Source organism: Pectinophora gossypiella, chromosome 13, assembly GCF_024362695.1.
Source record: "Pectinophora gossypiella chromosome 13, ilPecGoss1.1, whole genome shotgun sequence".
Taxonomy (NCBI): Eukaryota; Metazoa; Arthropoda; class Insecta; order Lepidoptera; family Gelechiidae; genus Pectinophora; species Pectinophora gossypiella.
Genome location: NC_065416.1, coordinates 1393142 through 1411749, shown reverse-complemented (window position 1 = coordinate 1411749; position 18608 = coordinate 1393142). Strand labels below are relative to the sequence as shown.

At 41.0% G+C, this 18608-nt stretch overlaps 1 protein-coding gene across 3 annotated transcripts in view; it reads left to right on the top strand.

Annotated features, from left to right (window-relative positions):
* The window catches only part of LOC126371686 (E3 ubiquitin-protein ligase Ubr3), an 86469-nt gene that overhangs the window by 22216 nt on the left and 45645 nt on the right, over positions 1-18608 (top strand). For all 3 annotated transcript variants that reach the window (XM_050016983.1, XM_050016982.1, XM_050016981.1), the window contains exons 3-9: positions 10461-10586; positions 13741-13879; positions 14380-14501; positions 15001-15142; positions 15526-15934; positions 17120-17352; positions 18172-18327. In XM_050016983.1, the coding sequence (XP_049872940.1) occupies positions 10461-10586; positions 13741-13879; positions 14380-14501; positions 15001-15142; positions 15526-15934; positions 17120-17352; positions 18172-18327 (1327 nt within the window). The remainder of the gene's footprint in view (positions 1-10460; positions 10587-13740; positions 13880-14379; positions 14502-15000; positions 15143-15525; positions 15935-17119; positions 17353-18171; positions 18328-18608) is intronic.

Below are 18608 nucleotides of genomic sequence, written 5' to 3'. Positions count from 1 at the left end.
GGTTATTATTGACCCGCCATAGGCCTCAGACATGACTCGTGTAACGACTACTTACATCGGTAAATAGTAACCGGGTTTACGTGCCTTCCGAAGCACGGATCATCTTACTTTCGGACGATCAGGTGATCAGGTAATTCACCTCACAACCCACACGATAGTAGTAGTAGTACTTGCAAAAACGCTAACTGATAATCAAAAAGACTTAAAACATCACAAGGCTTGTCTGTCTAATCACGAAGATGATTCAAAACAAAAATATGTACCCAGTAGATACCTATGTAGGTATGTAAACAGCGTGACATTCAGGTTAGGTTGCAAGATGTCACTATAAAGATATTTGCAAGTCATTTTATCCACTTTATTTAGTCAGCAGTCGCTATGACGTCACCAGGGCACCCACTCGAAGATTTTAAATGAAGACTGACATTTGACCCCTCACTCCCTCTAGAAATATCTAGTTTATATTAGTGATGTTCCGAATATCCGTATCCGCGGATATCCGAGATAAAAGAAAAATCCGTATCCGTGTCCGTTACTTTTCACGCGGATCTTTTACGTATCTTTTTCAGGTGATTAAGTAGAATTATTAAATAAAAAACTATAAAATTCCATTCAGATTGTTTTTATTTTTTAAAATCAAATATTTGGCACCTTTATATTGCAAACATTTAGATAGATAGGTCTTTATAATGAAAGCAAGACAAAATATCACTTTTATAACAATGAAATAACTAAATCTTTAATCTTTTTTTTAAGAAAATAAAGATCCGTATCCGCGGATATTTACACTAAATATCCGGGTTCAGATCCTTATCCGCGGATATACATTTTTAACGATCCGGCACATCACTAGTTTATATTCTCGACATAAATAGCGAGACCTACTTTCTCTTAAACCTATTTTAGTTTTGCAGCCAATAATTTCTAATCAATTTTGTAGCGTAGCTTCAATTGGGTAGTTTCCTAGGTCAAAGATAAATTATGAAATTCTGATTTACTAAATATAGACAGATCTAAAGGTGACAAAAACGTTTTCTTTTTTCTGTTTAACTTATTTATGAATTTGAATAAATTTTACATTTTTCTTTATTAAAATTAATAAATAAGTATTTTTTTTAAATAAATTAAAATTATTAATTAATTAATTTTATTTGAATAAATTAAATTGTACGTAATAATAAGTGCGACATTGTCACGTTTTTCTGTGACGTCACAGGTTGCTAATACAAACTCAATAGTAATTTCGTGTTTTGACGTTTAGTAAAGTAACTGATTTGACTAGTTGGAAAGTAGCCTACTTATTCGTCTGGGGGAAACCACTACACCAAAAAGGTAACACTACACCAAAAAGGTAACACTACACCAAAGTTAAAAAAAAAACCGTAATAGTCTTTTTCCGCGATTTTTTTTTCTCGAACACGTGTTCGTAGTATCACGGGTGTGAATCCCCGTTTGGGCTCGAAACCGCTGAATTCGACTTTTTGAATTCGAATTAATTTTTTGGTCATAGATAATTGATTTCACGTGGTTTCCAGAATATGTGCAGGGTTAATGGCAACAGGCCCGCCGCGATTACATGGTATTTAAACAGCTGGCAAGGAGTGGGTGTGTATACTATACACCTCTGCCCACCCCTTCAGATATACAGGCGTGATGTTATATGTAAAAAGGTAAAATATTTTTTCAAAAGCCTCAGTACTAGACAAGTTTACTTGAGACTTCTTTGTTTTATGACAGTAATTACTTACACATATCTTGTTTCTGTACAGTCATGAGCAATATAATGTACCCTCTTTAGGAGTCTGTCGCACTAACATATTTGACAATCAGTGAGACTTACAGTTCAATTTGTCAAAAGCTAATGTGACATGGTACCAAAGTGCATACATATGAATGCTCGTGACCGTACAATCATTGTTAAATCGACATAACAACTAGCCACCGAACCTGTAATTTTATTTAGAACACTGCTATCATTAAAATAACATCAATCAATCAAACTTACCATTACTATTCTTCTAATAATATTATACAAATCAAGTCACGCCCAGGAAGCAGTCAATTGCCAAAATTGACAGTCGTGTAAAAACCCACAGAATATTAACGACGTTACGGAAATGACGAAATGTAGACTTAGGGGACATCTCGTCCCAGCCTTAAACTGGGCCCAGGGGCGAGTATCTGACCGATATGGCGGCAGTTTAAAGATATAATACATATGAGCGCTACTCGCCATCAAACTTCATAAGTTTGGCGGGGATGATTTGTAAATCTACCGTTTAAGTTATTCATTTAAATAAATAAATAAATAAAATAAAAAGTTATGTGCCGTTCCCGGGAATATTCCCGCCAATAAAAAGGCGCAAAATTTATGTAAAAAACGCTTTATTTTATTTTCATACAAAAAACAACAGTACATTAAGGTTGCACATTAGCAGTAGGTTGTTAACATTTTTTTTATGAATGTACTATCAAGCATACCCCATATCCCCTCCGGTTGACTGAGGGGAGGCCTGTGTCCAGCATTGGGACGTATATAGGCTGTTTATATTTGTATGTACTATCAACATTATTTTCCGCAAATTACTCGATTATGTAAATGATAATTTTGCTTGAGTGTTAGGATTTAATGCTCGTGCGTGTAATAAAAAAATAAAAATAGGCAGAGCAATAAAATTAAAAAAAAATATTAATAAAAAGAATAACAATAATACTTAAAAACGAAGAAAAAGAAATAGTGCTACAACAAAATTTATTTGATCTGGCACTTGCAACAGTTTCGAAATATCGGGAGTCTCATATCACTGCTTTAAACGCGGTAAGAACCCGTTATTATGTGTTTTAATTATAACTTACTTACTACAAGAAATAATTTGTAAAAGAAAAGCAGACAGTTGTCTTTACTATCAAAGAGTTTACAACGGGAATACTCACGTTGGGTGGTGTAATGGTTAACACGTTCGTCGCGGCTTGACAGGAGCTGCGGGTTCAAGTCCCGTCCGAAGATTTTTTTTCGATTTAATTTTCTCTTTGGAAGTATTCCCACTTTGGAAACGTTGGGACCTCCGAAAATGCATTTCTCGGGAATGTGGGTTTCCTCACGATGTTCGTCTTCACCGCTGAGCACGTGCTAATCATTTATGATCCAAACGTGAACGCGAAAATAATTTCGACAATCACTGGTTTAGGCCTGTGCTGGATTCGACCCTGCGACTTCAAAGTTCAGCAAGCGTTCTACCAAATGGGGGGTGTCACGGCTCAGGTCTTCTTCTTTGTGAGGTGAATTACCAACCCCATCAACCCTGGTGTCAGGGTTATTATATTACTGAGCCGCCATAGGCCCCTGACATGACTCATGTAACGACTACGTACCTACCTACATCAGTAAGTAATAACCGGGACCAACGGCTTAATGTGCCTTCCGAAGCACGGATCTTTTTACTTTTTGGACAATCAGGTGATCAGCCTGTAATGTCCTAACCAAACTAGGGATCACAAAGTGATTTTTGTGATTTGTCCCCACCGGGTTTCGAACCCGGGACCTCCGGATCGTGAGCACAACGCTCAACCACTGGACCACGGGGGCCGTACGGCTCAGGTGGATTGATATTACATAACAATATTAAGCTGATCAACACATCTCGTCATCATCGTTCGCGAATAATTAAGCTCGACAGTCAAAACGAGGCTTTAAGTCGACGGATATGGACTATTTGCATTTGACAAGTATTTAGCAAGTGTAAAACATTCATCTGCAAGCTTGGAACTTGTTTCGCATTTGGTATGAGCGTAGGCCCCTTCCTGTTTGTTCAGGGTTCTAAGCCATTTCTCGATTATAAAATTGTTAGAGGTCAATGTAGTATAAGCACATTGAATGGTCCTGCCAGATCAACTGCAGTGCAACCAATCGGAATAAAGGAACAATGCTTTTGAAATATCTCAACTTGTAAGGTGTATATTGATTTTGACCGACTTCTATTTTATAATATAATTTGTAAGTTCTGTCACTACGGTGTGTATACTTATATCTATACTTATATTATACATACACATTGGCCCCAATTCCTACAGACACTTTGTTTTTTAAGTTATACCTGTCATTTTCTTATCCGCCGAAAAGAAAAGGGACGGATGAAATAGGCAACCCCTTTGACGTGTGCTGTCTACCTAATTCTGTTGGGTTATTGGCCAAAATCTTCTCTTCTTATCGTATGGGTTGTGAGGCACAATACCAGGGTCATCAACACTAGTGTTGAGGTTATGATTGAGCCGCCAAAGGCCTTTGACATGGCTCATGTAACGATTACTCACTTACATCAGTAAATAGTAACCAGGACCAATGGCTTAACGTGCCTTCCGAAGCACTGATCATCTTACTTTCGGACAATCAGGTGATCAGCCTGTAATATCTTAACCAAACTAGGAATCACAAAGTGATTGGCCAATATAACATTTTGGGAGAGTTTTTTAAATTTCTACCTAAAATTAAGGTGTGTTCCATGTTAAAATGCCTGTCAAATACCCGTCCCTTTCCTTTTTGGCGGATAAGAAAATGACAGGTATACTTTAAAATAAAATTAGATGTGTGCTGGAATCAACACCACTATCTTTATTTATGCCAGCGCGTGCGTCGGCGTCACAATGGTTGCAATTACTTGTGTCGGCTGCTATGCCTACGAGACCTAACTAGGAAGTAGGCTAGGTCTAGAATCTAGGCGACAACGACCAGGTTTAAGGTCTTGCAAACCTTGAAGTCTATTGGGCCATTGTTGATGGCTGGTACTGTCTTACAACAGTATTGTCATTTGTTGAGTTAGTCATATACAGTAAACGTGTCTTTACATTTACACAACGTAAGCTCCTAATTCTCACACAGGAAGCGACCCTGGTTCAAACCCCGGTACAGGCCTTGCACCAATAAGTTATTCATTTATCTAAAGTGCAGTTTTGACTAATAGAATTCACTCGACAATCTTCTTCTATCGTGTGGGTTGTGAGGTGAATTACCAATCTCATCAACCCTGGTGTCAGGGTTATTATTGAGCCGCCAAAGGTTGACATGGCTGATGTAACGACTACTTACTTACATCAGTAAGTAGTAACCGGGACCAACGGCTTAACATGCCTTCCGAAGCACGGATCATCTTAATTTTTGGATAATCAGGTGATCAGCCTGTAATGTCCTAACCAAACTAGGGATCATGCTTTTTGTGATATGTCCCCACCGGGATTCGAACTCGGTACCTCCGAATCGTAAGCCCAACGCTCAACAACTGGACCACGGAGGCCGTGACTCGACGGCGATACGGCTCACCACCTATCACGATGGTCTAGCAGAAAGCTCTGTGAGATGTGGGTACTAAGTTCATCTTGCGATGGATGTACCTCTGACATGAACTAAATATCCACGCTTCACCGATCATTCTGTTAGACCAAAATATGTAAATGACAACAAAATAACACCCGATGTGAAAACGGAGTTGACAATATAGTAGATAAAAACATCGTAACGTTTTATTAATAGTGAAGGTGTATGCTAAACATACATGTACATAATATTCGTGTATTCGTGTATTACATACGTAAACGTATTTTAGTTTGGAGTTCGACCAATAAGCGAAACTGACCTTGACCATAGAATAAGGAATAACACTACGTATAGAACGGCCACTCTCCGCTCCCCACCGGCGGCTGAGCTAGGTTTACCTCACCCCCTCGGTATTACTTTAGTCTTCAATCGTATGTACGGCACAAACAAGTCAAATATGTAGTGACTGAAACGAGGTGTTTTGTATGAAGTGTCCGGGGTGTGTCTTGACTATGCTATGGGAAAAAATAAAATATTTTTTCGTCATTATTCTTTTTGCACCTAACATGAACAGCTTATATACGTCACACTGCTGGACACAAGTCTCCCCTCAATCAACCTGAGGAGAGGGCGTACTCCACCACGCTGCTCCACTCCGCGTTACTGGAGGTGTTTGGGCTAGTCGCTCGGGACCAACAGGCTTAACGTGTATTCTGGAGCAAATGTCTTAGCCAAAAAATATACGACAGAACGAAGGTTGCCTGGCAGAAATTGCTGTTTAAGGGCTCCTATTGCGCTTATTTTATTCGTTTGTACATGTCATATACGTCTTTGTGCAATAAAGACTTATTGATTGATGATTGATTGACAGTCTCACAAAGTGAATTGACAATGTCGCCATCGGAAATCGAACCCGAAACTCATCATCTGCCCATTTTGCACCTAACAAGAGTAAACATCTTTTGAATTCTTTTTACAGTTTCTGTTTCGGATCAATCATTTGGAAGTACATATATAGAACCCATTTCAGTGATACCTTAACGATAGACATCAATCGATGCGGCCAGTAAACAACGTAACATAAGATATTTTTAATTAAAGAATATTGTGCAAATGCTAGGAGTCTCAAATTTTGCATGAGCGTTCCTGTTAAAATGTATGTATACTTTGAAACCATGCCACATTAACTTTTTTGACAAATTAAACCGTAAGCCTCTTTAAATGTCAAATATGCTAGTGCGACAGGGTTCTAAAGTGGGTACATGATATTGCTCATGCCTGTACGCTTGCAAAAGTTTTATGACGTAAATCCGTTTTATTTATATGGGTGAGGGGGAGTCGTGACGTATCTACTTCGATTGTGTACTATGACGTAAGTTGTTATATCAACCTACTAGACTATAATAAGTAGTTTGAAATCTATTTCTGTGTCTGGATGGGTTTGAATTATACTCACTTGACGGATTTTAAACTGTTAGGGTGGTATTAATAAACTAATCTCAGCTTTGAGACTGCTCAATCATGTCAATGTGACAGTTCTTATATAAAAACAGGGAGTCGAGCATGATCTTGAGGACAGTCTCAGCTAAGATTAGTTTATTAATACCACCCTTAGTAAGAGCAAGGGAAAGGAGAAAATAATTGAGTTTCTTTTTTATTCAAAGTAAACAATTTAGGACCGAAGAGGCAAGATGATTGGACACTTAATAAATAATAATACATAACATAAACCGCCTGGTTTGCCCCCGAAAGTCGTGCCGAGTTACGTACCTACTTTTTTTCAGAGTTGCACAACTCTTTCGAAACCTTATCAAATTCCATTGTGCAGTTTTTACGTGATACGATTAAAGGCTAAATGATTCAGTAAGAAATTGCGATTTCAGCGCAAATTAAAAACGTAGTGTTATCGGTAACCTTTAGTTATAATGACGATCTCCGTGGTGCAGTGGTTGAGCATTAGGCTCACGATCCCGAGGTCCCGGATTCGAATCCTTATGAGGATATGATCACAAAAATTACTTTATGTCCCGTAGTTTGGTTAGGGCATTGCAGGCTGATCACCCGATTGTCAGAAAATAAGATCCATGGGTTATTCTTGCCCACTCCCAGAATAGCATAGAAACACATACATACATAAACTCACGCCTATTTCCCACCGGGGTACGCAGAGACTGTGGAATTCCATTTGCTTCGATCCTGACACCCTTCTCTTGTTACCTCCACATTCATCAATCGTTTCATACACGCACGGTTCAGAGTAGATCGTACTAAATCTTTTCTAAAGACATCTCCAATTTGGTCAATGCCTACCATAAACATAATAATATAATACCTATCCATCACAGCACAAGCTGAATCATTTTATTCTAAAATGAAATTAAAATTGACTGGTATTTAGCCTATAAATGCACATTTTAATCCCAAACCACGCATTCGTTATGCTATAACTTTAAAACACAATCATTCCTAGTCTTATAAAAATTATAAACTTCACAAATAATTAATAAAACTTATTCACTGACTATTGGATGTACCCGAATGCCCTTTTGGCGTATTGTAAAAAGCGTGAGCTATCTCTTTCTAACGTGTGCGTGTTTGTTGATTAGAAAGAGACGGGATGTTTGACCTCGAGCTTCCCTGTCTAATGAGTCGAACTTGAACTAGGCCTTCTGTGTGACCTTGGAGTGACGTCATCGTTACATCAGCTATGAAAAAGCTTTGGAAGCTGCAAAATATACATTTGAATATTTATTTAAATAATCTGTCATTGTGAGGTTTGAATGTTGTTTTACAATCGGCTACTAGACAGTTGTAACAATAAAATACGAAATATATTATTATCGGATATGGTAGGGTCATTTAACGATAATTATCCAGTCATCATCATCAGCCCATTAACGTCCCCACTGCTGGGGCACGGGCCTTCCCTATGGATGGATAGGGAGATCGGGCCTTAAACTATCACGCGGGCCCAGTGCGGATTGATGGTTATTAACGACTGCTAATGCAGCCGGGACCAACGGCTTAACGTGCCTTCCGAAGCACGGAGGAGCTCGAGATGAAAACTTTTTTTTTGTGGTCACCCATTCTATGACCGGCCTTTGCGAAAGTTGCTTAACTTCAACAATCGCAGACCGAGCGCGTTTACCGCTGCGCCACCGAGCTCATCAATTTTCCAGTAGTTTTATGTTATTAAGATCATTTTTAAATATTTGATATTAACAAAATAAGAACGCGATTTTTATCTATGTATTTCAAGACCCGAAACACGGGAGGCCATGACTGAGTTTCGTGTGACGTCACATTTCACAAAATTAACAAAAATGTGTCTGGTTTCAAGTTAGGTATATACTGATTGTGGAGTATGCTCCATACCCCCCTCAGTTTAATTGTGGGGACGCCTGTGCCCTGCAGTGGGACATATATAGGCTGTTTATATTTATTTTTATAGCATGATAGTAGTGCCAATGCGTTTCCGTAAATAGACGTGGACATTCTCAAGGCCAGCGGGCACATTCCCGCGCACTCCCCAAAAGGTGCCGAGTGATGAGCAGGTGAACGTCGCCAATTTGACGGCAAAAAACTCATTTCAATGTACTACAACTACTGGTATAACATTTACCAAAGACTAACATGCCACTAGACGCGCAGTGGACTTTTGTTTTCTAGTCGGCCGACTAGTCGGTTTTCTCGGGTCGACTAATCGCGAGTTTTGATAAGAATAAACTTCTTACAGTAAATATAGCTCCACCCCATACATACAGGGTGTTAGCGACATCGTAACGAATACTAAGGGGGATGATTCAGACCGCGATTCTGAGTTATCAAGTAGAATTTGCCGTCGCAAAATTCATGGCAATATTAGCGTTCTTTTTTACTACTTTTAGTTCCATACTTTAGGGACAGAAAATTCCAATTGATATTAACTCATAATCATGGTCTGAATCATTCCCCCCCCCCCCCCCCCAGTATTCGTTACGATGTCACTAACACCGTGTATTTTCGATTTCACGTCGCGCTGTCTATTACTAACCTAGTCGCAGTTGAACATAATAATAACATGCAGAGACAAAAGACACTACCATAATGATAATGTAGTTCAATTTTGTAAGTACACATTATCTCCTGTGATCGATACGATGCGATACAGCATGTCATTTGTTCTGTCGATTCCTACGGAATTTATGACGTCTATTTATTATTATGGTCGTATGAGGTGTGCGAGGTAATTTGGCCAATAAAAGCAACAGTACGGTTTAATGCGCAGGTTTTTTCTTAATGAACAGACTCAACTCACGATTGTAATCCTTGGTGGGGTAGAGACAGTTGAATTATTAGTTAGTAAATAGATAGATAGATAGAATCTTTATTTAGGTTTAAGACGTAACATAAATTTCTTTATATTAAAATTTGAACATATATGAAATGTAAGACTTAAAACTAAAAAGGTTACTAGCTCGGCTAATGTCGTATCGACCCACATGAGGGACAATACGACGCCGATTTTCAGCCAGACCCCTAAAAAATAATACAAAAAACTTAATAGTTTAAGTTTTTTATAACAAATCAATTATCAGCAACAGACTCTGAAAATAAAAATAATCAGTGGTGGAGTGAAATAATAATTAGTGGTCCCATTTTGCGAGATTTGTGATCGTCTTGTACATCGACGGGCTCCGTGGTCCAGTGGTTGAGCGTTGGGCTCACGATCTGGAGGTCCGGAGGTCCGGGGGTTACGTTTTTATAAACTACTTACTTTTCATAGTTTAAGTAAATATTATAGGATGTATCCATACTTAGCCGTTGTATTTGTGGGAGACATTGCCGTCTCACTTAGCAGGGTCCACAGAATACCAGGGTCGTGGCTCGCTAAAGGACACCACCATTATTGTTGATCAGTCCATACACCCAATTACAATTTGCTTTAATGTTTACTGTCTATTTATTTGTTACTGTCGTGTTCCTTTATAATAAACGTTTCTTTCATTCTTTCTGATGCTATGTAAACTATAGTTTTTCAATCCTAGGGTGGCATTAATATAAGAACTGTCACATTGACATGATCTTGAGGGCAGTCTCAAAGCTGAGATTAGTTTATTAATACCATCCTTAGGGTCGGACTCTTGATTAATAAATTGCTTCTTGTTTCCAGGTTCTGCAGTAACCATGGCAACAAATGCCCTCGGCCGGGGACTGCGCCCGCGGAGCTCATGTGTGTTGCGGAAGCCATGATGCCGCGACTTATACTTCGACTACTGCAGCACTTTCGAGAGAACAGGTAATATATAAATGATACATAAATGACCTAGTATTAGGGAATGCAATCCCGACACGAGATCGCAAATTCGAGATCCCGCGTGATTGGAAATATCAATCTCGCGAGATCCCGAAAATTTTTGGGATCTCGTCTAGTTCATGAAAAAAAAAAAAAGTAAAGTAAAGTTAAAGTAAGTAAAGTTAGGATGGCTGAAAACGATACGAAATGATCCTGTGATAGTGATGTTAATTAAAACTAAATATTTTTAGAAAGAAAACAAAAACCTTTATTCTTCAATATTGCTAACTAAATAATGAAGTTTTCTTTTGATCGAAAAATTTGACGAGATCTCGCGAGATCATTTATTCGCATAGGATTCATTCAACCGGAGGAGGTATGGAGCTCCACTGCGGGTTGATGGAGGTGTTTGGGCTAGTAGCCATTCATTCAGTCATTTTTATTTTCCGGACAAGCAGGTGATTCAAACTGTACTAACTAAACAAAGGACAATCTTACAAAGAGATTTCAACAATTTCGTTCGACACAAAAATATATTTACTTACTTAAAAATGGACGATTCAAAGTGTAACTATGTTACCAATTGAATAAAGTATTTTATTTTAAGCTTGAGTTACCCTATTTATCGAGAATCTTCAACGAAAATCTTTCATATTCCGTGACCACGTGAATGTTTGCATCATAAATCGACAACATTGCGCAAGGCTGCGTGTGTCAGTCAACCTCCGTTTAAGCTTAGTGTGTGAAGTCAAATGCGCTTATAACGCTTAAGCGAGGAAGTCTTACAACTGGACTCGAGGTTTCACATTGGAGATGATAAGTTATACTTTGTAATAATGTAATTCTCGACTCTCGCAATGTTAATTTGTGTATCGGGTATGTTTTTTCCTATGATGTATTCCCCTGACATGTGTCATGTAACAGCTGCATACATACATAGGTAAATAGCCTCCGAAGCATGGCTCATTTTACTTTCGGGCAATCGGGTGATCAGCCTGCAATGTCCTAACCAAACTACGGATCACAAAATTATTTCTGTGATTATGTCCCCATCGGAATTTGAACCCGGGATCTGGGATTGAGAACCCAAAGCTCAACCACTGTACTACCGAGGCTGTCACACCATTAACATAACTTTCTGTCTTTTTGTTCTGATACGCCAGTCATTAAAAACTTCTGTATTTCTTTGTTTTGGTAACAAGTATGTATATTAGCTAGCTTAAGTAACATAAATATCCAGGAGAGAGGCATCATAGGCTATAATACAAGTATTCTTATACTTTCAGCTATGGTACCTACCTATTTATATCTGTGTTTAAGACTAAGCTATGTTAAGGAAAGAATTGTACCCACTTTTTTGGCAATAAATTATTATTATTATAACATCACGCATCCCCGAACGGGTAGGGAAAGGTGTATAGTATAAAATACCTACTCCTTGCCAGCTATGTAGTCCCATGTAGAGGGCGAACCTATTGCCATTAACCGGGCATAAATCCTGGCAACTACGTGATATTAAACATCTTCTATCGTGTGGGTTGTGAGGTAGTTTACCAACCCCATCAACCCTGGTGTCAGGGTTACTATGGTATGTGTCGGGGTCCTGGTGTCGGGGTCATCCGTCTCTAACATTCTGTTCTCGCTGCTCCTCAACGATCTTCCCGAGGCAATCACAGCAGGGGAAATCCTCATGTATGCGGACGATGTTGCCGGTGTAATCTGCTCACCTACTATTAACGAGCTTGAGCAGAAACTGAATGAGGCGGCGACCCAGTTAGCCCAATACTTCCGTGGCAACGGGCTCGCGTTAAACCTAAAAAAGACACACTTTCTCCATTTTAATCTTGGTGGAAGATATCCGAGGGACTTGACGGTTTTTGTAGACAATACAAAAATAGGGCAGGTGCAAGCAACTACATTTTTGGGCTTTGAATTAGATCGCGGCTTAAAATGGGAAGCACATATCGAGAAGCTTTGCAAAAGGATAGGGAGCGCATGCTTCGCACTCCGAAGGCTAGCGAGAGTTGTGCCCAAAAATGTAGTCCGCTCAAGTTACTTTGCCACTGTGCATTCGCTCGTACAATACGGCGCAGAGCTATGGGGACGCGCTGCTGACTGGGAGCGAGTCTTCCGCATGCAGAAGAGAGCCGTCAGGGCTATTGTACAGGTGCCAAAAGATACGTCCGCAAAGCCGCTATTTAGGTCTCTGGGTATCCTGACACTGCCGTCCATAGTCGTGCTGCAGGTAGCTACTTATGTGCGCTGTAACCTAGACGAATACATAACGGCTAGGGAGGTGCATGGACGCAACCTGCGGAGTGGTGGTAGACTGGTAGGTGTTCGTCACAGACTCGCAAAGTCCGATCGGCTGACCCACGTCATGGGCCCGTCGGTGTACAATAAACTGCCGACACACGTCACTGACGCACCGTCTATACCTAGTTTTAAATCGCGACTCAAACGTTGGCTTCTTGAGCACACGTTCTACAGTTACGATGAATTTATTAATTTGTAATTTAGATAATTAGGTACTGGACAGTACAGTTCAAATATTGTGTAGGTACATTATTTGTATGAATGTATTGATGTAACAATTTTATTTTAATTTTTAATATTATAATGTGACTAATTTTTATCTTGACATGTAATACGAATTATTACCAATAAATTATGAATATGAATACTATTGAGCCGCCAAAAGCCCCTGGCTCATGTAACGACTACTAACTTGCATCAGAAAGTAGTAACCGAGACCAACGGCTTAACCTGCCTTCCGAAGCACGGGTTTAATTCAGTGATTTAAAAGCTGAGACGGGATTGTATACACCCACTCCTCGCTCTCTCTCTCTCTCTCTCTCTCTCTCTCTCTCTCTTTATTTAAGAGCTGCGCTCTTGTCGGTGGAGTAATCGCCATTTCTCTCTTCTTCCCGCCAAATCCTTCACCTCCTGATACGACACGACCTGCACCTTTTCTTTTATTTGTTTCATAAATGTTCTCCTAGGTCTACCCCTTCCTCTCTTCCCTTCAATTTTCCCTCCTTACTCCTCGCTTATTTTTACTCCTCGCTAGGTATGTTTAAGTCCAGCCTATTGCCATCACACCACTGTAAGAGTACGATATGTTTTCAAACGATTTATTTCCCTTTTATGTTTCCAGCTTCGGTCCACAAGCGAACTCGGACACATACCGCATCGCGGTGCAGGAGTGCGAGGGGTTCGTTCAGATGCTGATGGAGTTCAACAACATGGGCGACCTGATGCGCTCGGCAATGACCAAGGCGCTTATTAACCCACAAGTGAGTAACAACCACGGAATAGAAGAAAGTGGTTGGAAAGTCTCCGCGCATTTTGTATGAGAACCGCTGTCGCCGGTTCAAGGCAAAGGCTTCCCACCCTTTCCTCCATTCCTCCCGATATAGGATTCTCTCTTTCCAAGATAGCAACTATGCATCCAACTCGTTACGTTATCATTTCCTCGGTCGGCGACGACGCCTCTTGACATTTGGTATCACGGAGAAGAAAGAAGTTGGAAAGGCCCTAACGCGCTGTATGAAAACCGCTTTCGCCGGTTCAACCCCGCTCTCTTTTACTACTGCTCCTGCAAACAGATAACTACGATAGCTCTACTGCTTCCTGCTGCTTTGTATATTTTATGTGATAGGATGCAATTTTATCATTACTTTTCGTAAAATACTGCATAGAAAAGTATTTTTTTGAAAAATACCCGATCATACTAAGTCTGTGCCCGGAGATTAAAAGGGTATGGTGGAATTAACCAATAACTATTATGTTTCAGATGTACAGAAACTTAGTGGAGCCGCCGTTCCCGGAGACGGAGTACGGCTGCTACATGGCCGAGTCCAACAAAATGTACGAGAAGGCCATCGAGTCGTTCCCTGCGCCTGAGCCGCCTGAAGAGTAAGTGCCGCATTAAACACCCAATTTATGCTTAATTCCTTGTGGAATCAGTTTTTGAAGCGGATGTCATTGGTATGGTCCGTAGACGGAGTCCTCATCATCAACTCCCTAGCATTGTCCCGTTTTTCACAAGGTCCACTTACCCAACCTGAAGACAGATCCGGTTATTTTTTACAGAATTGACTGCCTGGCTGGTAGACGAAATCCTAAGGCCTAAAAAGAAGAAAAATGTCCTATGTGAATATTTTAAAGAAGTAATATTGCTATTTAGCATTGCGAACTTAGTTTTATATGCACCCCAAGAAAGTATATACCCCCATCAATCAACCCGCATTAATACGATACAAAACTTTAATAACAAACTGACAAGTGACGCACAATCGGTGACTGTATTGCCACTCATCATCATCCTACTGCTGGGTATGCTCCATTTGGCTCAATCCTCAGCTCGTCTGCGACTGAATATTCCCAATGCTCACAGCGCCGCTTGTACCCACAGGTACCGCAACCTGCCAGCCCTCGCGCCGCGGCTGCAGCACAACACGTTGTTGGACGAATTCATCTTCTGGACGTTCAAGTACGAGTTCCCGCAGAACGTGGTCTGCTTCCTGCTGAACATGCTGCCTGACCAGGACTACAAGGTAGGCATAATCACGATAACATAAAGAGCCTAACGGCCTCTGCGGTCCAGTGGTTGAGCGTTGGGCTCCCGATCCGGGGGTCCCGAGATCGAATCCCGGTGGGGAAATATCATAAAATCACTGTGATACCTAGTTTGGTTAAGACATTACAGGCTGACAATCAGGTGATTGTCCAAAAGTAATATGATCCGTGCTTCAGAAGGCACGTTAAGCCGTTGGTCCCGGTTACTACTTACTGACGTAAGTGAGTAATCGTTACATGAGCCATGTCAGGCTTTTGGCGGCTCAATAATAACCCTGCAGGTTATATAATAACACTACACACACACCCAGTACTACTTTACTTTCTTATATATCATTAACAACTATACTTTTATTTCCAGGAACACCTGACCCGCACATTCGTGATGCACTACGCGCGGATCCCTCTAGTCCTGGAAGCGGCCGCGGACCCGGACACGCTATCCAACAGAGTTGTCCACATGTCTGTCCAGCTGTTCTCCAACGAAGCGTTAGCCCTCCGCTGCGTCCAACAGTTGCACCTACTCCACGTCATGGTGCTGTCTTTGCGGCTCATGATGGGGAAAATCCTAGTACAAAACACCCTGCATGACCCCGATAAGAACTTCCACTACGTGATAGACTGTACCAGGAGGGTGATGAAGGAGCATTGTTACTGGCCACTGGTGTCGGATTTCAACAACGTGCTGTCGCATAAAAGTGTTGCGTTGCTGTTTCTACAAGACGATGCCCTCGTTGAGATGTGGTTCGAGTTCCTGTCCATGTTGCAAGGTGAGTGGTCTTTACATGTAACTTCCCGCAATATTGACAAGTTTCAAAGTTGTTACCCTGTCTAAAAAAAAAATGTCAAAATGTTTTCAAATTCGAATATATACTTTTTTGCATCGAAAAGTGGTGACTTAACTGACTAGTTAAAAATCGACTTCTTTCAGTGCAATGATGGCGGTTTTCAATATCCCCAAATGAATTAAAAGTAATTCGGTTTTGTGTACAAAAACTACTTTACGTCAATTTCTTACTAACTAGCGCGACAGGCTAGTTTCCAACTATTCAAATTAGTTACTTTTCTTAAAAAAAAGCACAGGAATTTGTGTAAAAAAGCACACTGTGACTTCTAAGAAAAACTTGATGAAATGTCTGACTTATTATTACAGATTTCTGGATTAAAATTCATAAATAAGTTAAATAAAAGAGAAAATGTTTTTCGTTAGTTTTAGATCTGTCTTTATTTAGTAATCAGAATTTCATAATTTATCTCGAACCTAGTACACCAACCCAATTTTGGTTTTTAATACCAACTACAATATCAAATCTAGATAATCCTTGTACAGGATCGTAAAACGAAAGAAAGTTATTCTCTGGTCTGGAAAAAGGCGAAAATTCTCTATGTTGTAAACCACGGGTGGTTTAAGAAGACCACATTACTGCAGTTCATCTGAAAAACCTATTATAATTTGACATTTGCGCATACAAAAGTAAGCTCAATGTCAAATGGCAGCAGTATGATGAATCGATTCAATGTGAACTTTTTAACCCTTCAGCTCTTTAAATCCCGCATTAATTGAGTTTCAAAACTGATGTTGACTGATGATTTCTTCCAAAATTGACAAATGTTTATAATGTGACTAATTATTAGGTACTTACTTAATTCCTTGATGCTTAATACTGACATTATTTGTAATATTGTACGTCCGACATGGACATGCTGTTGAGACAATTTCATAATGTTTGACACCTGCATGTATGTACTGTCACGAGCATTAATACGTATACACTTTGGTACCATGTCACATTAACTTTTTTGACAAATTGAACTGTAAGTCTCACTAAATGTCAAATATGTTAGTGCGACAGAGTCCTAGAGTGGGTACATTGTATTGCTCGTGACTGTACCTACACAGCTTCTCAATAAATGTTTCTTGTTTCTTGATGACGAATCACCCATTCGCCCTCCAGGCATGAACGTGAACATCCGCGAAGTGGGCGGGCACATAGAGTTCGAGCCTTCCTCGTACTACGCAGCGTTCTCGTGCGAGCTGGAAGCGGCCGCGTACCCGATGTGGTCGGTGCTCAACCACCTGACCGCCCCCGAGCACGCGCCGCTGGCCAGGCGCATCATCGCCGCCGCCCTCACCTACCTGCAGGAGTGGCTCGACGCGGTGCACTTCACGCGGCCGCAGGTGGAGCGGGTGAGTGACAGAGATGGATACAGTTTCGTTGCTTCCGTTAGATCGCATTAATATAATATAAAATTAGTGCTTCGGAAGGCACGTTAAGCCGTTGGTCCCGGCTGCATTAGCAGTCGTTAATAACTATCAATTCGCACTGGGCCCGCGTGATGGTTTAAGGCCCGATCTCCCTATCCATCCATAGGGAAGGACCGTGCCCCAGCAGTGGGGACGTTAATGGGCTGATGATGATGAATATAAAATCAGCTATATTTATGTCCCATGCAATAGGATGCGACCGTCTTTGACGTATAGGAGTAGGGTTTACGCGCGTTTATCCGGCCGGCGGGGTCATGTTCTTCTATCGTGTACGTTGTGAGGTGGAATACCAACTTCATCAACCCTGGTGTCAGGGTTACTATTGAGCCGCCAAAGGCTCATGTAACGACTACTTACTTACATCACTAAGTAGTAACCGGGACCAATGGCTTAACGTACCTTCCGAAGCACGGATCATCTTACTTTCGGACAATTAGGTGTTGAGCCTGTAATGTCCTAACCAAACTAGGGACTACAAAGTAATTTTCGTGATATGTCCCCCCACTGGGAATCGAACCCGGGACCTCCGGATCGTGAGCCCAACGCTCAACCACTAGACCACGGAGGCCGTTGGTAGGGGGACATATTGTACTAGCATTTCGCAAAATAAATACGTAGCCAGGACCGACAGCCTAACGTGCCCTCCGAATAACGCATCATCTTACTTTTGGACAATTGGTCGATCAGCGTGCAATGTCCTAACCAAAGGATCACAAAGTGATTGTGTGCCGTCCCCCGCAGCCGGAGGCGCAGCACGCGTCGTTCCACTTCCCGCTGCACCGCTACCTGGCGGCCTTCCTGTGCGCCGCCGTGCGCTGCATGGCCGTGCGGGCCGCCGACGTGCTGCCGCCGCCCGACCTGCTGGCGCTGCTGGCCGTGCACCCGCTGCGAGTGCAGGTCAGTCACACCCCCACACAGCTGGACATTTCATTCATAAAACCTCGTTTCACACAGACACACACACATTGACTTTATTGTGACGTCTAACGCCCATAAGATTGCAGACTAAAGTAAGACCGAAGGAGGGGTGAGGCAAACCTAGCTCAGCCGCTGGTGGGGAGAGGAAAGTTGCCGTTCTATACGTAGTATTATTCCTTATTCTATGCGAGGACTAAGCTGGACACAAAGTTTTCTGGAGGGTTAAAAAGAGACACAATGACATAAGCAACGCATATAAA